The sequence below is a fragment of the Chaetodon auriga genome, chromosome 21, assembly GCF_051107435.1.
Source record: "Chaetodon auriga isolate fChaAug3 chromosome 21, fChaAug3.hap1, whole genome shotgun sequence".
NCBI classification, from domain to species: Eukaryota; Metazoa; Chordata; class Actinopteri; order Chaetodontiformes; family Chaetodontidae; genus Chaetodon; species Chaetodon auriga.
The window spans coordinates 10,240,440-10,263,949 of record NC_135094.1 but is presented as its reverse complement, the minus strand read 5'-3'; the positions used below and the strand labels follow the sequence as shown (position 1 = coordinate 10,263,949).

General features: G+C 44.2%; 2 protein-coding genes across 6 annotated transcripts in view; both read left to right on the top strand.

The window, feature by feature from the left end:
• ncoa2 (nuclear receptor coactivator 2) overlaps positions 1-16,221 on the top strand; it is a 53,264-nt gene extending 37,043 nt beyond the window's left edge. For 3 of the 5 annotated variants that reach the window (XM_076761174.1, XM_076761172.1, XM_076761173.1), the window contains 11 exons: positions 5,654-5,885; positions 6,025-6,231; positions 7,114-7,317; positions 8,187-8,316; positions 8,464-8,638; positions 8,743-9,039; positions 9,517-9,594; positions 9,794-10,262; positions 11,143-11,320; positions 11,449-11,662; positions 12,841-16,221. In XM_076761174.1, coding sequence (XP_076617289.1) covers positions 5,654-5,885; positions 6,025-6,231; positions 7,114-7,317; positions 8,187-8,316; positions 8,464-8,638; positions 8,743-9,039; positions 9,517-9,594; positions 9,794-10,262; positions 11,143-11,320; positions 11,449-11,662; positions 12,841-12,852 — 2,196 coding nt within the window. In that variant the 3' untranslated portion in view covers positions 12,853-16,221. The remainder of the gene's footprint in view (positions 1-5,653; positions 5,886-6,024; positions 6,232-7,113; positions 7,318-8,186; positions 8,317-8,463; positions 8,639-8,742; positions 9,040-9,516; positions 9,595-9,793; positions 10,263-11,142; positions 11,321-11,448; positions 11,663-12,840) is intronic. The other 2 variants (XM_076761175.1, XM_076761176.1) reach the window with 2 other exon arrangements.
• Positions 16,222-18,413: 2,192 nt separating this feature from the next.
• Positions 18,414-22,661, top strand: prdm14 (PR domain containing 14). The gene is made up of 8 exons (XM_076721576.1): positions 18,414-19,020; positions 19,222-19,275; positions 19,366-19,526; positions 19,620-19,890; positions 19,973-20,175; positions 20,703-20,804; positions 21,860-22,079; positions 22,498-22,661. The coding sequence occupies exons 1-8, from the start codon at positions 18,414-18,416 to the stop codon at positions 22,659-22,661; spliced, it is 1,782 nt and encodes a 593-aa protein (XP_076577691.1).
• The last annotated feature ends 849 nt before the right edge of the window (positions 22,662-23,510 follow it).

Sequence of the window (23,510 nt, the reverse complement as noted above, 5' to 3'; positions counted from 1 at the left end):
CTGTACTCCTCCTCCTTAAGTGCACATTAAAGAAACATTTTGTCCTTATGTCTGAGGAGCAGCTTGTTTATGTGATGAAAGAACTAGAGCTGCCCTAAAACTGATTTTGTAACCTCCTTCTCCGTAGCCCATTGCACAAACCAAAACTTTTTTGCCCTGTACTGCTCCACTTGCCTCAGTCTGAGTGTTAATCTGGGTTAGGTAGCAGATGTTGCCTCCTCCAAGTCCCATGTCCACACCAGGATGCTACAGCTAAACTCACAAACGGTCTGGCAGCGTAGAGGTCAGACAGCATTTGTGGCATAGTCTCATTCAGATTTACAATTTTGTCATATACACTTAAGACATCATGCATTTTTTTTTATTTCACATATATAAACACATCTGGTCCTTTCACTGCCAATGCGTTGGCAGCACAAGCAGAGGGAAGCTGTCCGCCAGCTTCAAACAACTGTGACATTTGGAAGGAGCCCCTGTGGTTCTCCAGCCATTTGATCCTGGTCGCACTTGGCCAGGATCCTCAGGTTTGGCACCGAGCTCTGGTCAGGCCTGGCGCTGAAAGAGAGAAGAGTAGAAAAGAGTGAAAGGACGTGAGCGGGGAAAGTGTTCGCTGGTGAAACTCAAACTTTCAGTGTAGCAGAGGTCTCAGCTTGCAGATTCTGTACTGCAGGAAAGACCTGTTACGCACTAAACCGTTGTACGATGCATTTCCCTGAACACGCGGTAAAGACACGAGTCTAGCAGATGTAGTTCTAACACACACATCACTGCTAAACCATAGAATTACACAAAATTATATGAATACAGCTGCACACTTTGCTGTCTCCATTTCTCTCATTACCTCTGTCTTCTTAGACCAGTCATTAGTGTAGGTGACACTTGCACCATTTGACTGTTAATAACATGAAACAAAACTCACTTTTTTTTTTTATTTTTTGTAGAATGGGTGCTCATTCTTTCATAAAACAGCAAAGGAGTGTCCAAGATGCATGTGATCCTGGTCTGGAGAGAGAGGTTTAACCAGCGTCAGCGTGTCGGTCCTAAAGGGGAATTGCTTTCTTATAGCTTCCTGCCTGCTTTCTGGCACATTTCTGCAGAAACGGTGTGGTTTTTCCCATGCAGACAGTCCCCCTCAGACAGCGCGTCAGCTAGCTACGCACGCTAGCTATGTATGTACAGTATGCACGCTGCCACTTGGGTACATATAAAGAAAGAGGGAAAGGTGATTGGACAGATAATAAGAGCTGCTGTTGAACTGAACAAAGAAGGAGAGATGAGAGAGGTGTAGATACCCCCAGGAGAGCCCAGCCTCGGCAGGCAGAGTGAAAATGATGAGCCATATGCTCCTGCATGTCCTCTCTGCTACCATGGAGATAGAGGGGAGAGGGAGTGGTGTGTTTATAGAACAAGCAACGTACGAGAAACAATAGAGGGGGGAATAGAAATTGAGAGAAATGGAGGTTTAATATGTGTGTCTTCATACTCAAGGTAGTCTGTAACTGGCCATTGTGTTTATTGTACAGATGCAAGTGGTGAAATCTGAGATTCACAGTTAGATGGAGATTAAAGCACCCGTAGCTTCACACAGTGATGCCGGCGGCTCGTTCCCGCTCAACATATTTCACCGACTATGGTTTCCAACTCCAAACAAGAGCATTTGTCAGATGAACCAAGCCATGACTTCATTAGCGCCATTACATGCGTGTGCGAGTGGGTTTCAGTTCCTCGCTGGCAAATTGCTGCTTGGCCATGTGTGAAAGCTGACTGTACTAGTTAAAACGTCCACTCATCCTTCTCTCTGCTAACCTCACCCACTGTTTTCTTTGCTGTATCTCCCTCCCTCCCTCTGCCTCACTCCTCCTCATGGTTGTTTGAGGGTTGAATTATTGATGGCTGGAGCAGAGCTAAATGAGAAATCAGAGCAGAGCTCAGTAGTAGCGGCTGATGGCTGAAGAAAGTATAGTTATGGTCATCGAGTCGTCTGTTTCATGTGTGTGTTCCTGTGGTTATTGCAAACACTGTCACGTAAACACACCGTCTACTGAGGCTGAATTAACCTGTACTGAATTAACTTAATACAGGAGTTCTTCTCTTGACCTTTATATAAAAGATGGTGTAACAGCGTTTTCCTTAGCTTTCACTCCCCCAAGAAAAATTTGATGTGATTTGACCAAAAAAATATGCATTTTTACTTGACTTTAGATAATTGTCATTATGGCATTTGTTAAAAAAAAAAAGACACACAGGTTGCAGCTTTTCACGTTACACTCAGACATTAGCAAGGAAAAAATTAAACAAATACGCTCACTGATGAAGTAAACGCTATGCCCTGAAGTAATCCCTCCCATGCACTGTAAAAAATAAGGTTCACAAATTAACATTGGTTAAAAAAGGCTGACAGTGAAATGATTTGAACTGCAATTTACTCATCCTCCCAAAGTCAGCTGTAGAGGTGGGTATGGTTTGGATTTTACCTTCACCTCAGCATAAGAAATTCAGAACAGGATTAGAGTTGATGTGCACTTTAAATTTAACGACAGCAACAGGAAAGTTAGCTTAACAAGCGTGCAGGGATGGTATAAAACAACAACTGTGGACAAAGCAGGTGGATGTGGTAAAGAAGTCTCTTTTTTGTTATCCAGCTAAGGTGCAGTGAAAACACATTGAGGCGCTGTGCCTAAGTATTAAAACAGCAGGGAAAACTCTGTGTAATGTCAAGCTGCAGGCCAAAACATGTTATTTGGGTGCTCATTCACAGGCACATATACCTACTGCATCACACATCACACAGGAACTTTTGTGCAGTATATGTCAAGAGTGGTGAACCAGTAATCGTCTAAAGCACAAGGGAGGGAGTATTTCAGTGGCTGCCAGAAATATTATTCATTACTTGAAGAGGCAACACTCAATGAGAGCGTATTACACTGGTGAATGTGAACATTCGACAATCAAATTTCTTAAAATTTGCCTTAAGTAGCCCTGCCTTAAAAATAATCCTTGAGTGTGTTACAAAGCAGTGTTTAACTTCCCTTTTTGGTGGCGTTCAAAGCCCCGAGATGTCACAGAGAAAAGAAGTCTATTGCAAGTGACTTCAAATTATGCAATGTTAATAAACACCAGCAGTAGTAACACTCCTAACATTGAAGTTAATCGTCATTGCATTACATGAGGATTGCAGTTATTGCAGCCATTCTTGCGACTCTAAAAATCGTCATTTCAGCTCTTTTAGGCGGCGAATCGAGTAGTTGTTTTTGTTAAATTCTTTTTATTTTTAGCTGACAAAAAGGTCAGTGTGATTCTGGGGTGGAATGACTTTTCCTTTTGCCTTACTTGACAGTGGCAGTTCTGCTTTACCCACCCTGTTTCTCACTTCCCTTTCCAAGGAAATTGCATGGGTTAGGTCAGAGAGGCACGAGGGGTCCTCCTGCCTTTAACCCCACGCTGACGTTAGGGCACGTACTGTATGGGAAAACAGATTCAGGGTGTGCACTCCATAATAAGTAAAACATGCTCATTTACAGACTGATTGGTTTAAGTTGAGTCCCGGGTGGATTCAAGTCAATTTGTAAAAATACGCATTTGGCAGAGCCATGCCGCCGACCTGCTGTGAGACAGTCGGCCTCTGCTGTTCCTAAACATGCAACTGTATAAGTCTGCGACACATTAAATGAAAGTGTGGGAGATAATTGTTTGTTTGTTTTTTTTCAGCTGGATTCAGATTCTTATTTGTCTATTGGGTGTAAGAGAGAGGGCCTGAGGAGAAAAACAAGGGTTAAGCATTTTGAAATATGAACGTGTATCCTTAAACAAACTGCATCTTGTGTTGCACAGGGCGTGTCCTTAGCTGCTCTCCCAGCGCGAGCTCCGCTCTGACGTGAAGAACTTAAATAATGATCTTGCAAATGGGATGTAGCTCGAAACTAAATATTTGATAATGGTCCTTTTGGCCTCACAAATCTTTGCAGTTTGAACCAAATACAGTACGGCAGCCTGAGGTGCAGAAAAGACAGACGCGGATTGCATTACATGCGCTGACATGCGTTGAAAGAAGACAGTAACTGGGATTGATAGAAATAGGACCCATTAAGGGGAAAAGCAACTGGAGAAGACGAGAGAATAGAAAGTGGGAGGAGAGAGAATTGGAGAGGAGGAGGAGGAAAAGAGCAAACTGAGAGCAGCGTACAGGAGCATTACATCATTCCTGACCTCATTAGGGCTTTTCTCTCTCCCACCACCACCACCCCACCCCTCACTCTGCTACTCTCTCTGGCTCTCCCACATATCCTGTATGCTTGTCGGCTGCTTACAGTGATTAGCGTTGTGTGGCTATCTGTCTGCTGTTGATGTTTTTAAAACATATCTTTAAAGGTCAAGGATCCAAAAAGTCTTACATGCAGGCTTTAGTCGTAGTCTTAAGAGAAGCATTCCATCAGGCGTTTTTGACAGTCTTGTGGTCTTTAGTAGCCTTTACGCGCCTAATAGACACATGTCATTGTGTAGAATAGTGAAGTACAACATGGAAACAGTGGCTGGTGTGCTGTTTTCCTGCTCTACAGTATGTCACGATCAGGAGCCGTCAGTGATTCCAAGTGTGCTGCACTCTCGTGGCCAGTTCCAGCCAGTGCATCTTATTTACCTTAAGTCCCTCAGGCCTCTCTAAGAAGCCCTGTAGTCACCCATGTGGATATTCCTGTTCAATTGTGACTGTAGCCCACAGTGAAATGAAGTCCAGTACAGTAATGCTGCAGCTGTCGTTGTTGTAAAGTTGCTAACATTCCACTTTTCTGTGATATTGTGTCTCACTGGTGTTGTGTCGGACCGCGTTATTTAGGTGTTCCTGTTATTTTGTCCACCCCTCATGGCTTAAAAAAAAAAAAAAAAAACTTCCAAGAAATTCATCTTTCATAGTTGGAGCAGTTCTTCCTCTCAGCAAGTGAAAGCAGAGCCCGGCGTGGCCTGGTCTTTGTTTAAGATAGTTGTGTGAAAAACTAAACAAAAACTGTCGAGATAGCCCAAAGCCCAGCTGTGTATGAGAATGCAGCCTTGGGCTGTTTTGGGCAGGCTCAGTCCAGCTGTTTGCAGTAGGGGGGCACAGAGCAATTCCAAATTTGGCACCAACCAAACTCCTGCCGCCTCCTGCTGCTCTCCCCTGTTACTCAGCAGAAAGCACATTCAGCAGCCTCATCTTTTCTGCCTTTGCTGTGTTTTTCACTCTGAGGACGGACAATGATGTTCAAATTGATGTTTTAATCATGTGCGTGAGAAATTGTGGATTTTGGAAAGGGGAGCCGACGCAGTTGTGCGTTTTGAAAACACCAGCCAGCAAGCGAAGAGTAGTACGTGTCTGATAAGCTAAGTCGAGGAGAAGTGTGGCCTAGATTTGATGGAAAGTGGTCCACTTTATCCCGGGGTTACTGCTGTATTATAAACAAGGCCAAACCTGCTGTTCCCATCTCCCGGATAAAGACTCCTCATCCAAGTGTTGTGGTGTTTACAGATGCGGTTTGCTCCGGTGAAACGTGTACGCCTGTCACATGTATATTTTTGTTTTAGTGTCCACAGGTGAAGCAACAATTGCTTTGTAAATGGAGGCCTAAGTGGTTCATTGGTTTCTTTTTTTTCCCACATTTCCCCCTCTCCGCTCTCTCTCCAGTCGTCAGAGCTGGACGACATCCTGAACGACCTGCAGAATGCTCAGCCGCAGCTCTTCTGTGAGCCGCGGCCCGTCTCGTTGCCCAGCCCCATGGACAAACAGAACATCATCAATGACATCCTGCAGATGTCGGAGACCAATCCTGCCATGGCGGCGCAGCAGCAACAGCAACAGCAGCAGCAACAGCAGCAGCAGCAGCACCGGGGCATCGGGACTGGCATGGGCCCAACGAGTGAGTGCCACATTTGCTCAGAGGGGGAAAAACATGATTTCTGCTTCAAAGTAGACCACGTTAAGATACTCTCACCGTGAGGTCCTAAGCTTTTCCATTGCTGCACATTTGGCTAAAACCCATTTATTGCTGTCTGCAGACTTCGGAGGGGTCCGACCAAGCCAGCCAGGCAGGGGTCTGCCTGTGAGGAGCGTGTCTCTGGACATGAATGTGTCCCCCCAGCAGCCCTCATTACAGTACCCCATAAGGGCCACAAGCCCATACACTCTCATACAGCAACAACAGCAGCAAGGCATCGTGGGAAGTCACGGCATGATAGCTAACCAGGCCGGTATGGTCAGCACAGGTGGGTGCGATGGCTACGCTTTTGTGCGCACTGTTTATATTGTTGCCGCCTGTATGTGAGCCCCGTTACTGCCATTGCTCAGTGTGCCCTGATTAAAAGAAAACAATGAAACGTTGCACCAGCGTCTGTTCAAACAATGATGCAAGCCACGACCAGCCCACGGACTTCTTTATAGGTGCTGTCTCGACATCATATTATCAAGATTAATACGCTTCCTACATAGGATTGTGTAAGCACCATTGGTAGAAGACATAGAATAACCACATGAAAAGCTTGGTATAAAGCATGTTATCCATGAAGCAATCGCACACTTCAGTAGAAAAATCTGTTTCTTTTGCTATTTTCCACTTTAGAGTAGGCATCAAACTAAAAACACTAATATTCAGTTAAGATTGAGTTAATTTTGACTAATATCACAGTTGTTTCACAGTTCTTTCAATTCCAGCTGACTATTAAATGAAAACCTCTTGTGAAATCTCTTTAAACCCATTGGTTTATCTCACTATGACAAAACCAGTTGATGAAGCGCAATGACATCCTCTTGCATGATTTCTGTTCACACTTGTTGCTTCTTTTTGAGGAAAGACCTTTTTGCCTTAATCTGTGTCGCTCTGAGCCTGTGACATGTCATGTCGTGGCACGGTGACTCACTTCCTGTGACAGGAAGTATTTAGTCACCCACACTGGCACAATGTTTCTCTCACTGTCACTCCCGCATATTAGCAGCCCTCAAACATCCCCCAGTTAGACATAGATGGCTTTTCTCTTCATATCACACTACTCATGGGGGACGGAGGACTTCCACCGAGGTCTGTCTTAAGGTCTCTGAGTGTTTCTCATCTCCCTGTGTGTGTGTGTGTGTGTGTGTGCTTGCTCCTGTAGGGCTGATGGCACCAGGTGGTCCACGGCCGGGCATGCAGCAGCAGGAGGGCTGGGTGGGATCAGCCTCCGCCCCTCCTCTAGGAGCGTCGGGCCCTGGGCAGCAAGGTGCCATGCAGGCCAGGATGGGGCCGAACGGTGCTCCCATGAGGCCCAACAGCCAGCCAGGGCCCCGACAGATGCTCCAGGCCCCAATGATGGCCAATGGTGAGAGCTCACTGTACCTAAACACACAGGTTACATAGAGTTTACATGATAGGATGACAGATTCCAGACTGACCTGTAAGCCCCTGCTTAAGCATTTTAAGTCAGAAACCTGATTTAAGTGTTTTTATTTTACTGATTCCCCTTTACTGAATTATCAGCCCACAGTCCTTAACAACATTTGGTGCAGGGACACTGATCAAGCATTATACGTAAAGTTGAGACGCTGTGTAAAATGAAAAGTTTCATGAAGTGTTCCTAATCCCATGTAGTAACATCCTTTAATCAATCATGTGTTCACAAAGTGGTGAACCTCTCTCCATCCTCGCTTGTGGATGCCTGAGCCTTTCCAGGATGCCCCTTTCATACCCAATCATGACACTATCACCTGTTACCAATCAACCTGTTTACCTGTGGAATGTTCCACACAGGTATTTTTGGAGCATTCCACGTTTCCCAGTCTTTTGTTGCTCCTGTCCCGACTTGTTTGAAACATGTTGCTGCATCAAATTCAGAATAAACATATATTTATGAAAATCAGTGAAGCTGGTGAGGTCAAACATTAAATATATTTTATATGTCCAAAAAAGATGACCACTTTCCATTTTAGTCATGTTTTGTACAACTTTATTTTAATCAGTGTTGTTATATTGCTGCTCAGCATTAAAGGGTTCCACCCAGTGGCCAACTGTAGTACTGCATGCAAGAACGAGTAATATCAAGGTGAAGCTGTATGCTGGTTGTTCTGGTTTTAGGAGAAAATTTACCTTTGTCTAGGTTACCAGATTGTTCTCCTTATAAAAGCCAAAATTATAGAATTGACTGTGGATAAGTCTACAACCCTGCCTTAGTCTGTTTTTCTCCCTGTTTAGCCCAACCTGATATGGATATTGGTATGGCCGGACACCATTTCTCCCAGCAACAGGCTCCACCCAACCAGACTGCCCCTTGGCCAGACAGCATGATGCCCATTGACCAGACAGCTTTTGTAAACCAGACCAGGTAAGCTACTGACTTGCAAATTACCAGTACATGTTATTAATAATGCAAAAAAAATCTGACTGGCTTCTTTAATCAAGATTGACACTGGACATCATTTTTTCATTGAGAAAACATATGAAGTTCCTTCTCTGCCTGCTCTCTGCTCAGGCCGGTGCACGCAGCACAGCAGGATGATTTGCTGTGTAGTACGGGGCTCAGCTCTGGTGAGGGCAGTGCGGTAGACGAGGGGGCCCTCATGTCCCAGTTGTACACCGCACTAAAAGACTTTGATGGCCTGGAGGAGATCGACCGTGCTCTGGGGATCCCTGCTCTGGTAGAACAGGTGAGCTCCACCCTTCCTAATCTACATTATCTCCATTAATGCACATGTATTATTGTTTGTTAGTGACTTTTTGTAATGCTGTGTTCTGTGCCTGCCTGTTTCAGAGCCAGTCATTGGAGCCAGAGCAGTTCCCCCAGGACCCCTCCATGATGATAGACCAAAAGCCCCCCATGTACACCCAGCAGTTTGGTCCCCCACCATCCCACTTGGCCCAAAGGGGCTACCCGGGTGCCACCATGCAAGAGCAAGGCTTCCACCCCATGTCTGGACAGATGGGTCCAAGGCCTGGGTACTCCATGATGAGGATGCAGGCCCGGCCCGGACTCAGGCCCAGCGGGGTCGTCCCCAACCAGCCCAACACGCTACGACTGCAGCTCCAGCACCGGCTACAGTCGCAGCAGGTACATGTGCGGCTGATGTCCTGACATTCGTAGCAGGCGTACTGTCCATTGATCCTTTAATCTGTCTGATGCAACCACGCTGTTTGATCAGTGGCTGTGTGACTGGACTCGCAGACAGGAGTTGTGTAATTATCCTTGAGGCTGACATTTTGGCAGCTCTTCTGTGCACACAAGGAATAGTTGGGACATTTAGATCTACCTGCCACCTGCTGGACTTTCATGATATCTACTGGAATGATATTCATTAGGGTGCACTGTAGTTCTTCCACAGAGAGGGTCAATTATATCCATGAACGTAATCATTATTGTCATTAAATCTAATATAATTTCAATCCACATTTCTCATTTAGGATACTTATTGCATTGGTAGTTTATTGTTTGTGTGTCTCAAACATTCGCAGGAATTACGAATTAAAGATCTGTCAGTTCATGGGAAGATGGTGTTTGTGTAACTTCTTCTGTTTCTTTTCCCACCAGAACCGTCAACCAATGATGACTCAGATGAGTAGTGTGTCAAATGTGAACCTACCTCTTCGGGCCAGTGCTCCAAACCAGGTAGGTCACTGCTGCCATCACGTAATCTGTCTGCACAGACATGTTCTAATGACTGTGTTTAGCTTGTTGATGACTTGCAGTAAATTGAAGGCTTTTAATTCCGGTGTTTATTTTGCTGTAGATTTACTAAATATAAATCTATGACACTTTTTCCGCTGTGTTCCTCTATTCTTACACTTCGCTGTCCTCCCTCTTCCAGGGGACCATCAATGCTCAGATGTTGGCACAGCGTCAGCGGGAGCTGCTGAGTAACCACTTGAGACAGAGGCAGCAGCAGCAGCAGGCCCAGCAGGTCCAGCAGCAACGGAGCATGGCCATGAGGGCCCAAGGTCTCAACCTGCCTCCCAACATGGCCGCCGGAGGCATGAGTAACCCCCGGATCCCCCAGGCCAACCCCCAGCAGTTCCCCTACCCGCCCAGCTACGGTACCAGTACAGGCCTGGCCTCGCCACCTCCCTCTACCAGCCCCTTCTCCTCCCCTCTCTCCCCCAGCCTGCCCTCTCTCCCCCCCAACCCCCAGCTCCACCTGCATGGCACCTCCTCCTCTTCCTCCACCTCCTCCTCCTCCTCACAGATGATGATGGGAAACACAAACATGATGGGCGGACAGTACGGGGCCGTACTCAGCCCCCAAATGCAGCACAGTGCCTTTCAGTTTCCCAACTCAGGTACTGCTCCCACACCCCAGCCTACCACACACTTCACTCTGCAACCCGTGCGTGTGCGTGTGTGCGCGTGTGTGCGTGCCATTGCGTCTGTGTGTTGATGTGACTCTAGTTGCACAACATCACATGCTTTTTAGTAGCGGCAACCATCGGATTTGTAATGTTATGCACTGATCAGCTGCCACCAAATGATCCAGATCATACTAAGCCATATTTTACTCTTCAGGGTGATAACATGAGTTGTTGTCAGGAAGTGTGACAGTATACACTCGTCGTTCTGTGCACTGTCCAAAATGGTGTCCTGGTTATACACCCGTGCTCCACCAGAGGGCGCCATGAGCACAATAATCAAAGCTCAGCTCACACACTGACACCTGACTCTTTGTTGATTGTGAGCAGGCAGAGCAATAATCAAGGCTGTGCCTGTCAGTCTGAACAGAGTGGTGTGTAATCTGGACATAATCTGATAATCTCATGTAATACTGATTTGTATAATGACATGTTTGATTTATCCTCCACTCCTTAATCTGATTCTGGCCCGTGGGTTCGTACAGAGCAGTAACTTCCACCAGACATTACTCCTCTCTTTCCCTTTTCTCCTAAGTCATCTCCTTATTCCCTTTCTTCCTAGTTCCTTGCCTGCTTTACGTGCATGTAGGAAATAGTAACTGCCTGTCAATAATCCGGCATGCAGACTGGAATGGACAGTCTTCAGTCTATCATCATGCTTGCTCAGTTGCTCATTCTCTGCCAAAATGTTGTTTTTTACGTGGCATGTGTGAGTTACGTGGAACGCTAACATTTAGTCCACTCAGTGCATTGGTTTGTAGCTGAGGCTCTGCAGGTCCAGCCTGGTTGACCTGTGTTGATGCGTCCACCTCAGGTATGAGCCAGCAGGCAGACGGAGGCTTTGGAGGTCCCGGCACACCACAGAGCCCGCTGCTCTCACCCCGCATGGCCCACACGCAGTCCCCAATGATGCAGCAGGGCCAAGGAAATGCTGCTTTCCAGGGCTCCCCTGACATGAACGGCTGGCCGCAGGGCAACATGGGAGGCAACAGGTAAACATGGATGAAACTTACTCCCGAATAAACACTGTAGTGTCTGATTTAGATGCTTAGATTCAGTGTGGCTTACGCTTTCCAGTGATATCAGTAAATGTGTTTTGCTTTTCCTCCCGTCTCTTCAGTATGTTCTCACAGCAGCAGGCGTCACCGCAGTTCACCCAGCAGAATAACAGCAACATGTACAACGGCAATGGCATGAACCTCAACAATGTCTCCATGGCCACCAACATGGCAACCAGCAGCATGAGCAGCATGGGCCAGATGGCCGGACAGATGAGCGTCACGTCCATGGCCTCAGGGCCCTCACCCGGCTTGCCCTCCATGGGGCAAGAACAGGTAAATACCAGGCTGATCCTGACGCATTTGTTCTGTAAATGGGCTAAAAAAAATACACTTTTAGAGCTGGTAGGAGCAGAAGACTTCGGGTGTTTTCAAGCATTTCACTTTTGGGTGTCATGAAACACGGGCAGACCAAATTCGAGGTTTTGGAGTGTCCCTTTACTTGTATGAATATGAGTCAGGCACTTGCAGGGTTCAAGCCTCCTGCGTTAACAAACTGGACCCCTTAGAGTTTTCCACAATAAGCGAGGGACCAAGAAAAACTAAGAGGTTTGTCTTTCTTCCTCACCACTCCAGGCTGTTTATGTGTGTCTCTGTCTTATCATAAGACCCTAAGTGTTTGTGTACACTTATTGAACAGCCATGCTAGTGAATAATTTACTCCACAGTTTACGTAACTCCTCCAGCTGGAGTTCTGATGCTTCATGTGAACTTAGAGGACAATGATGTAATTAGCAGCGGGCACTTTAGAGCCAGACCATTTAGACTGTATAGTCTGTCTGGACTTTGGACTAATCAACTGCTTCGCTTATCATGGGGAACTTGACTCCTTATGGCAGAGATCTGTCAAAGTCTACGAACGAACGCAAGCAGAATAAATTAGATTTGGCCACATCAGAAGTCACTCTTTCTCTTGCATGTAGACAGTAGACCTGGTAAATTTACAAATATTTTCACTTTGTCAGCGCTCCAGTTCAGGTGATTATTTAATGTCAACCGAGTTAATCCTTCTTCCTTTGTCTCCCTGGTATTGTTAGCTCGGTATGTGGAATGCACTGTTGTTGTTCGCGATGCTTTTAAGCCCAATAAAGGCCCATGAATATTTAATCAAGGTGCTGCTGTTTGATTGTCTGCACTTCAGACTGTTGTAACATACCAGTATATCTGTCACTTGATTTATCCTCCTTCCAGGATTATAGAAATATATTGGCACTTAGATAATTTCAATTATTTACCGTTTGGCCATTAGTGCTTTTGTGATTTACAGACTTGTTTTGGGCTTGATGGTGTGTTCCAACATGGTTTCTAATTGTTTATAGTCTTTTGCACCATGTGGCTGATTTACTCCAGACAAGTTCAAGTTGTTGAAGTTAACCAAGCCCTTCTGCTGTTGCTCTGTGTATTTATTAAATGCTTTCCAAGTGGTGACTCAACATGTGTTGTTTCCCCTGCAGAAATACTGTTGACCCTCATGGAGTTCTTAACCTGAACCTCAGTGATCAGCTGGTGCAAGGAGCACGTCGGCCCTTTAAAAATTGTACAAACATGTAACCAACCGACTGCCCCTTGGACCAGCCGGGCCGTGCCCTGACCCCGTCTCCCCAGCCCACGTTTGCCGGTCTGTCCCCGCTGGGCCTCTTCGGCCGCCCCGGAGGAGCCCGGGCCCTGAACAGACGCCGGAGCGTGAGCAGGGCTGGGGAAGGATTGTGGATCTCTGTACAACATGCCTAACCCTCCTGGAGGAGAGCCTTGTGATGAGCCAGTCTGTCTGCCTGTCCAGCTGCATTCACCGTAGTGTGACTTACTGTAGGCCACCTGGTGGGGGACACTGACCTAAGGGGGCAGCATTGGGTGGGATCCCTTGTTCTGATGAATGTATTCCTCTCAGTGGACAGCGGCCATTTACAATCTCATCTCAAAACATGACGTACACTGATTTCTCTTCTCTGTCCTACCTTTCTCCCACATTTGTGACATTTCCACATAGTTCCAAAAATGGCAGCAAGGACTCCAAATTATGTTCAAAGTTACGGATGGAGCTCAAACACTTAGCCGGTTTTGCCTTTTTGCTGTTCTTTATTTTATTCTCATTTTAGTTGTTTTGTTTTTTGTTTTGTTTTTTGTTGTTGTTGTTGTTATTGTTTTTCTTGTTGTGAGAATTAAGATGTAGAATGAAGATATGGTTGAAAAAAACTGATCTTGAAAAACACTGCAGAAGAATGGTTTGAGTGGAATGGATTTGTATGATTAGACTAATTTAGTCAAGAGGTTTATATAGTGTATTAAATTAAGTTTTATTTTTCTGTATAGATTCATTTTAATTATTGTAGATGATTCTTTATCCTAGTAGCAACAAGAAAAAATATTTCTAAAAGTGTGAAAGAGGCACTTTTTTTTTATAATTTTAACAGTAATGGTTGTATTCTTTCTGAGAAGATTCTTCTATTAACCTGAATAATGGATTATGCTTTGGTCCAGTAGTTTCAGAAGATGTCAAAATCATATATGGTTTAAAAATGAATTACAGAGATTGTACATAACAATAAGTAAAACGTTTTCTTTCCTATTTATTTTATTCCTTAGGGTTTGGTTCCCCGTCTGGTCAGAACTGCCTCTTGAAGCAGAGCAGGGTTTGTTTGTTTGTTTGTTTGTTTTTTCTTTTTATCTTTTTTTTTTTGTTTTTGGGAAGTGGATCGGGAGCCTTCACGTTCTGATGCTCTGGTACGACGCGGACAGGGGGTGGGGGTGGGAGGTCGGGAAGGGTTGTAAGGGGGTGTGCTGTGTATACAGTGTACAGATTATCGCTTGCTTCTCTGCCTTTAGCATAGAACACCACAAAAAAAAAAGGAAAAAAAAAAAAAAAAGAACACAACAACTTCAACACAGCCATACAATAACTCAAAAAATAACAGAAGTGTGCTTTCTATGTTGTCTGGAGTGAAAAATGCTTCATACAAGCTGCTAGGTGCAAACTGTTCCGGTGTGATGTAAACAAGCAATAACGATACTTGATAAACTCTTGGGGTTTTTTTGTGTTTTTGTTTTTGTAATTTTTGTACAGTTTCCTGAATAAAACGGACACATTTTTGCTCCACGTTTGGATGCAGTATTAAACACAGTTTTTTATTGCAGTTTGTACCAAGAAAGTCTACATCCACACGCAGCGTTCCTGTTAGATTATGCAGCATTGGCTGAGGCCTGGAGAGGGAGGCCGGTCGTGGTCCCCTTGCTGACACACGCCCTCTCTGCCTCCAGCCACTCTTCTATAGCAGAGGTCAGAGTTAAGACTGCACGGTTCATGAGACCTGCTCTGACAGACACTTAGCCATATTTTATGACCTCAGGCAGTTCGTTCAACTATAAAGTGTTCAGTAATGACATGCTGTTCTTGTGCCCCTGTACGGGTTTGGGTTTGACCTTCACAAGATCTAAAGCACGTCATCCTCTCTAACCTCAAAAGTACATTTTCCTCAAAAAGAAAAAAAACTTTTTATATCAGCTGTTTTAACCCAGGACAGACTTGGAGCAAGCCAAATAATCCTCACCTTTCAATTGGATTTCCGAATTCTACCAGCTTTTATTTCCATAGTGAGAGGCGACCTGTTGGTTCGCATGCTTTGGGGCCCACCGAAAAGAAGAAATTTATGATGATGTCACTTAACAGGGTCTATAATGTAGATGTTGCAGCGTAAGACAGGAAGAGAATCATTCTGAATGTATTGTCATTGAAGGCCTAAGGTTGACAACACGGTGTTGTACAGTCACACCGTGCTCTTCTCAGCGTTGAGGTAGGGAGATGCCCATTGTTGCTTTTTCTTTTTCTTTTCTTTTTAAATGGAGTTCTACATGAAATTTGAAGCTGTAGCAAGTCAACTTAGGGACAAAGGAAGTCTGCGTTAATGTTTTGGTTGTCATCGTTGCAGATGCCCCGCGGCTGTTTGGCTGCAGGCCTCCAGGAGATCACACTTTGTTTTAAATAAGTGCTGTTTTGATTGTATCATACAGTCGTGCAGAACAAGCCTTTTTGAGCCATTGAAACGAATGATTCACAGCCCTTTGCAAATTTCCAAAGATTGTCAACATTTTGAAAAAGATTTAAAGCCATGTGGTAGCAATGCATTTTTTTTTTTTAGCATTTATAATGAGGACAGGTGCAAATAAGTGATTTTGCCCCTTACAAATATCCAGGCTTTGGACCCACTAAACGAAAATATTTTTCCTTTTCTCTCTTTAACTTATGGTTTTGAAGAACTTTAAATGCCCTTTTGTATTGTCTGCCAATTTCTTAGAGCTAAGATGCAACCTTGAAATGCTAAAAACCCTAGCATAATGCCTTAGATTTCGTCCGTTCTCGTTCTTGTACATTACACCGCTGTCTGTATAAATTTGTATAATGACTTGTGTACAATATTGAATGGGTGCATCATGGTTCACCTCTGCAGCGGCTGGACACTCAGTCCCAGCTGGACTGCCCCTCATCATTGCTCTCTGTTCTGTGTTGGGTTGAAGACTCTGTTACTTCATTTCCCCTCCTCTCACTGTTTGTATGGAAAAGATGATACATAGGGATATTGAAGCAATATGTAATATACTATATGGACTTTCTGAAGAAAGCTTACTGTTGTGTTCTCCCGAGATATTTTTTTTTTTCTGCATTGTTCACAGGAATCACACCGTATACCCGCATCCATCTTTGTATCCCTAGTGTGTGTGAGCGTTTTATGCAAAATTAGATATACAAGAGAAGTTAAAAACCACAGTTATGCAAGTTGTGAACTAATATGGCTTCGCTGATGCTATTTGCCTTGTAAATAAAGAATTCTGTTATTGCAGTATTTCATCGAGTGGCTCTTATTTCATGTGGTTTAAAGTGAGGAGAAGCAGGTGTGAGCTCGGGCCTCCATGTAGCGTTTTATTCTATTCTCCAAAATATAAAAGTGAACGAAAAATAAATATAATTAAACCAAAACGAAGGTTTTTACTGCATTTCTGATATGGAAAAACTCCAAATTTTTGCAAGGAACACAATAATGATAATAATGTCAATTTTATAGTAAATACAATTTAACAGTAAAGTAATGAATTTTAAGAGAACAGAAAGGAAATGTAATAAATAAGCGCTACAAATTCCGTTCGGGGAACTCGCTGCTTCAACTAACTTACTGCGAACAGCCTAAAACTTAGTGTTACAAATACATTAATTAGCGTATAAACGTAATAATGTATAAATCTGATGTATAGGGACATGTAGATCAGTGACATACCAGGATTTTGCCTATAGCCCAGCATGCAAACCGAACCTCAATACAAATAACACACAAAACTCGGTAAGAAAATACTTATAAAACACCACAAAAGACAAACAAATAAGTTCAAAATAGCACAAACCGCGAACAATGATTCAATAAAGCTACTGTAAAAGTCTATGACAATCACCAGGTCTGTGTAATGCGCGGCCTAAACTATGTCAAACTAATGCCAGACAGTCGTTTCAAATTCGCTGATTTTCTCAATGAAGTTTGGCGCAGTGAGAGAGAGACGTACCCATTAAATGCCTATTTCGGCCTATTCTTTTCTCTCTTCCTAATTCACCACATCCAAATCACAACAACGCATGTTTATACCCCACAGATGGGTCCCTCAGATAAAATCCTATCAGGTGTGTGTGTTGGGGCGGGGGGTCCTCGTATGGAAATGCTCGGGAACCCCTCTCAATCAGCCTCATTGTGTGGCAGAGAAAGCGGACTGGTGTGGAGAAGTTAAAGGGGTGGGTCGTCCCTGAGAAAATGTATTCCACCGGGGGGGCTTTGAGATGCATGAGGCTGAGCTGAGTCCTGGCCAATAGGAGCAAGGTGCCGGGCAGCATCTTCAGCAGACCTGACTGAGTGCAGTGTAGGTGCCCTCAGATGACCACCGACCCACATTAAGACAGACAGAGCGGGTCCCGCAGCACGCGCACGCACTCTGAAGATCACCTGCAGAATCTGGACATTTGCGGTTGATTTTAAACACGAGAGGTTGTTAAAAGTGAGACCTGTGGACATGACAGAGACTGTGAAACATCTTTAATTCGTTTAACAAGGTAAGCTTCTTTTCCAGTCAATTAAAAATCATTTCTGTATGTTTGGGAAATCAGTCTGTGGCACTCGCTGAGTTACTCATTGTCTCTATATTATCGGCCGATCTGTGTACTTTTAATATTCTTTTTCTGTAATAGGATAGGATCAAATTGCACATGACTCTCTCCCATGTTAAATTCCAAAATCCTGTTTTATTTGTCTTCACCACAATAATTTCCTTTTGCCCTCTTTGCTCTAACACACTGCTGACGTCTTCTTTTCCATGAATTGTGCGGTAATTGTAAAGTCCATAAAAAGCTTCATTAATGTTGACCTCTGCTCTGGCCGACTGTTCTTTAATTAGTGTCATGACCCTGATTTGTCTCTCTATTTACTGGCTGAATGGTAAACGGCTCCTAAAAAGACCGCACCGTCTTCCAGCCGCTCATTTCAAGCCGCTGATGAACATTTGATGTGTGTCCGGCGTGTGTCCTCTCAGCTGGAAATATTGCAAAATCGGCTGTCCAATTTCACTGAGGGTTGCTTTTTCCTGTTATGCAGCAGCTTTTTGTTCAATATTTGCATGTGCAGTATATATTCAGTAGGTGAGGCTTTCAGTTTCAAATGGAAATTTCTTGATATATTTTGTAATGTTTAGATTCATTAACATGCAAATTGAGGGGAAATAACGCGCACGTTGTCTGTTCGTGGTATTTCCTTCTCTTCATTCATTTCCTCTCAGGATCTATAATTTAGCCTACATGGTACACACAAGTTTACTACTTTGTTTTAGCTTTATTTTGTTAAGCAAAGGATGTCATGTTTCCTTATTTAGCTTTCTTGCATTAAACTTTTATAACTCACCCCCACTTCCTCTCCCTCTCCTCTCTTCTCTCTTCTCTCTCTCTCATCCGCTGAAGGATACACGACCCTCTCCATCTGAACCTCAGCTTCACCCCCCTGCTGTCATGTCGGTGTCCCTGTCCAGCATCCCTGTAGTGCTGAAGGACAAGAGCTACCCAGTCGGCATGCTGAAGGGCAGTCCCGCTCGGGGCTTCTACCCCGGCCCCCACCCGTACATGGACTTCTTCCCGCGGACTCACAACCTGCTCCACCCGCTCAAGTCCCTCGGTCGTCTTGTGTCGGACACTCAGGCGTCGCTGCCGCTCGGCCTGCGCGGCGGAGCCCCTCCGTACCTCGGCCACCACGCTTCGGTCCTGCACGAACACATGTTGAGCGCCTCCGGCCTCCCGTACCTGAACCAGATGCTGCCCGGACAGCCGCTCTACTCCAAACCGGAGGAGCTGGCCGCTGTGGTGACCGAGCACGCCGCCGGTCCGCTGTCCTCGGACTTCAGCAGCCCGTCCAGCGAGACGTCCTCCTCCGCTTCTTCCACCTCGCCGCCTAAGGAGAGCTTATTTCGCCTCCGGAGCGCGGACCTGTCCCCGGACTCAACGCGCACTTCTTATAATTTCAGTGAGGATGACTTGTTCATGGTGCTTTACGGCTACTCCGGCAGCCAGGAGCGAAACGTGGGTCACGCTATATCCGGACTGGCCCTGCCCGAAAAGTCAGGTGAGACTTCTGCTGAAGTTTTTATGTGACGAGATAAAACGCCGTGCTGGGCTTGGTTTCTGCAGAAATGTCCAAAAATCTATGAAAATGCATCTGTCAGTTGCATATAGTGTCATATTGCTCATCACTTTTAGCAATTAATAATATTTCTTTGCTTATCAGTGTCCCCATTCGCTCATTCGTGCTTGTTTTCTTTCTCAGTTTCTGACGCTCACATCCTCCCAATGGACAGAGACACACTTGATCTTCCAGAGGGTAAGATCTGCCAACTTTCTGCTCATGAATCAGCTTTCGTTTTGTGCATTTGCACTGAGATTTGACGCTGTTTTTGACGCTGTGCTGCAGGCTTGACAGTCCTCCAGTCCGTCTGGGGAAACGTCTCCCACCGCGGGGTGTTCACCGATAAGAGCAGCATCCCTAAAGGGACGCGCTTCGGACCCTTCCAGGGAAAACTGGTCAACACCAGCGAGATTAAAACATACGACGACAACACCCTGATGTGGGAGGTAATATGCTGCAGATGATCTCAAAGTCCTTACATCACGAAATCAATCTGATCGTTTTAACTCTAATGCAAAAACACATTTTTCCTCTCTCAGGTGTTCGAAAACGGCCGGCTGAGTCACTTCGTGGACGGCAGGGGAGGCTCAGGGAACTGGATGTCTTTAGTGAAGTGTGCCCGTTTCCCAGACGAGCAGAACCTAATTGCTGTGCAGGTCCAGGGTCAGATCTTCTACGAGGCCTGCAAAGAGATCCGACCAGGACAGGAGCTGCTGGTGTGGTACGGCGACTGCTACATGCAGTTCCTCGGCATCCCTCTCACCCTGAAAGACCCCGCAGAGGAAAACAACATGGTTCCTCTGACTGAAGGTCAGAATTCAACCCTCTGCTCGTTCAATCTCTTTTTCTTTGTTCTACCACCGTTACTTAACTTTGTCTATACATCCTCCAGATGCTGGTGAGGGCTTCAAGTGTGACAGATGCGGGAAGGTGTTTGCGTACAAGTACTACAGAGACAAGCATCTGAAGTACACGCGCTGCGTGGACCAGGGCGACAGGAAGTTCCCGTGTCACCTGTGCAACAGATCCTTCGAGAAGAGAGACAGATTGAGGATCCACATTTTGCACGTTCACGAGAAGCACAGGCCTCACAAGGTACTGAGACAGCGCGCGTGCACGTGCTTAATACCCCCCCACACTGCGGACCGTTACGTCTTTGCGTCATTACATCACGCGCTGAAGCTGATAGGTGCACGCTGAAGTTAGTGTGGTGCTGAAAGAACAGCTCCCTGCAGCGTCACTTAGAAACGGATGCTTCAGGTTTTTATTAGGGCTCGTAAAAAGGCAAATTACTGTAAGACCTCTGGTTAGTGGTGGCCATATAGCCTGAAGCATTCCAAGTTAACATAATTATGCTGTAGCAAAAAAAAGAAAAGAAAAGAAAAGAAAGAAAGAAAGAAAGAAAGAAAGAGAGAAAGAAAAACGAGGATTCATTATTTTTCCCAATAGAAACTCACAATCATTATACTTAATATCCTACTGTAATTATGAGGCTCTAAATCAGTCTTACATGTTGATAAACTTTTCCAAAAATTCAGAATAACTTAACCCCTCAGCAAAATTGTGACAAATTAAAATGCCTTTATCTTCATACTGACGTCTTACATGTGTCCCATCCGCAGTGCTCAGTGTGTGGAAAGAGTTTCTCCCAGTCGTCCAGTCTCAACAAACACATGCGTGTGCACTCTGGAGAGCGGCCATACAAGTGTGTCTACTGCAATAAGGTAAGAAGCCTTTCTTTGCCTCTCCTTCTCCAAAGCTGAGTCGCTCTATTCGGCTTTAGCTCTGCAGACTCGGTGCAGACACCGTAAATTCAAATGCATAGTATTTAAAAGTGATCGTCAGACCTTAAAAGTAAATGTCTTCAAATATTCAGCAAGAACTTTAATGTGTGGTGGTTACACTGAAAACAAAAAAGATCATACTACTTATAATATAACCATTTAAGGAAAAAAAAAAAAAAAAAAAAGGATCCGGTTGTATCCCCTTGTGGAATAAGCATAAAGGCTTTTATCCTCCTGGATAGTAACGATTTTTAGTTCGCTCTGGTTCAGTACAGGACCTGCAGGCCTTGTTGTACTCCACCTCCGCCCCACTTCTCTTCTTCTACGTCTTTTAAACTCGCACCATTTTGGCTTCATTTACCACTTCCTCGTTTCATGGTGCATTTGGCACGAGCCCCTCGTCATTGTTCCTCTGGACGGGCACGCTCCGCGGAGACACTTACATGCTAATTATCGCCAGATGTACACCCACCCTTTTGTCTGCCGAGATTATACTTTTAATTTACGGCCCTGGAATGAGCAGAAGTGGTTTTTGTCCCTTTTTTCCTCGATGTCCTCCCCTTTTTATGCACCCGGAGAAGGTTTTGTTTAACCTAATCCCCGCTCTCTTCATCCGGACTGTTTTAGCAATACCACACGAAACCAGAGGCTTACAGTCGTTTTCAAAGGGCTAACATTAGGAGGCGTTGCTTTCATTAAAAAAAAAAAACAACGAAAAAATAAATAAAACGACCATTAAAATGTTGGACAAATTCTCAGTAATCGCCCGTTTAAGTCTTTCAACGGTAAAATGCTATAGATGTGGCTTTTAGGCTGAGCTTTAGCCAAATTAGCTTAATTAAGAGGACAAGCTAGCTAATACAAAAGATCCGGGCCTGCGCTCTCTATTTTATTAACTGCGTAAAACCCTTCACTTGTTAAAATGTGTTTACCATGCCATCATTACTGTTGCCAAAACTGTCTAAAACTAATATCACTTGTGTTTTCTCCTCCAGGCCTTCACCGCCTCCAGTATTCTGCGAACACACATCCGGCAGCACTCCGGAGAGCGGCCCTTCAAGTGCAAGCACTGCGGGAAGGCCTTCGCCTCGCACGCCGCTCACGACAGCCACGTCCGGCGGACCCACGCCAGGGACAAGCCGCATGCCTGCGACCTGTGCGGGGCCACTTTTCAAGACGAACAGGAGCTTAATTACCACATGAAAAGTCACAAAAGTAAGATTTTTTTTTTTTTTTTTTTAAACAAAAAAAATGGAGTTAAAGGCATAACAGGTGATGCATGCTCTCACTGAATTCAGCACAAAAGAGGCAGACTGACCTCGAGTCTCTTTTTCCTTTTTATTTTGTCGATAGAAGTCAAAATACGCAACAATCGAACATTAAGTAAAACAGACGTTAAATATAATTCATTATTATCCCATAATGAGGTAAATCCGTAGCAAATCCATTGCAATATATTTGGGAATCGTGTCACTGAATGACAGCACGCGTATAAATAAATGCTTTTTAGACCCATTTTTGTTTTTAAATTATAATTTCGTAAGTATTAATATTGCAAGATGCAGAAGGAAAATGTTGCATTGCTCCCGCCTTGAAAACTGGTTATTTATTGAGCTGTTTTCTCGCCCTGCAGAGATCTTGGACAGCACAGTTCTTCCGTCCTCTCCGGGGAATGGATCACTGAAGGACTCCGTGTTTGCAGCGAAGGACAATTCAAAAATACATAAAAACACCGGACAAAACTTTCCTTACACCGGGTTAACAGTTTTAAATCCAGAATATCGACCCTGGAACTAACCAAATATGGCCTGAGATCCTTCTGCATCCTGAGATCCGTTTGAATGTGTGTAATATTTTATAGGATTTTAACCGATAAATACAACACTAAATTCACACAGGAGCATTATGCCATAAGAGATAAATAAATATGGCCTGTAAGGTAGGATCTCGTGGTTTTTCTTATGTAAATGCTGCTTAAGAAAAAAAATATGTTGTTCTGTACTAGGCCTAATTAAATAGGCTAATCATAATTTAAATTGTTGGCAAAAAAAAAAATGTTTAAATCTATTTATAATATGTTAAAATATGCTGTCTGTTGTTTTGTGGCTTAAAGCTTTCACTCTGCAATGGTTTTGTGAAACCATTTCGATTCCATAATAATAATAACAATTGCTATTATTATTATTATTATTATTATTATTATTATTATTATTATTATTACCATGTTGGGTTTTCTTGCATAGACCAAGCTTGAAAAGCATAGCTATTTTTATTGTTGCAGATTTGAGCTTATTTGTGTACAAAATCGATGTCATACCCTCTCTTAATTTATAATGTATGATAATATTTTTTATTGTAATGTAAGGCTGCATAAGCAATCGAAAGTGTCCTCGTTTGTTCTCTATGAGCGTCTGCTTTTTCATGATTAACAAATAAAAAAATCAGCGCATGAAAACAACGTTTGGGTTTGTGTCCAAAGTGGGCAGGTCTTCCATTAAAATGCCATTTTATAACAAATAAATTGGTTAAATGTTGATTAATACAGCACAAACATTCGATTTTTGAATGAAAGATAATAATAGAAACAAAAATGGCACAGAGAGAAAGTTAAATGCAAAAAGATACAGGCTGTAAAGCTGTAAAAAG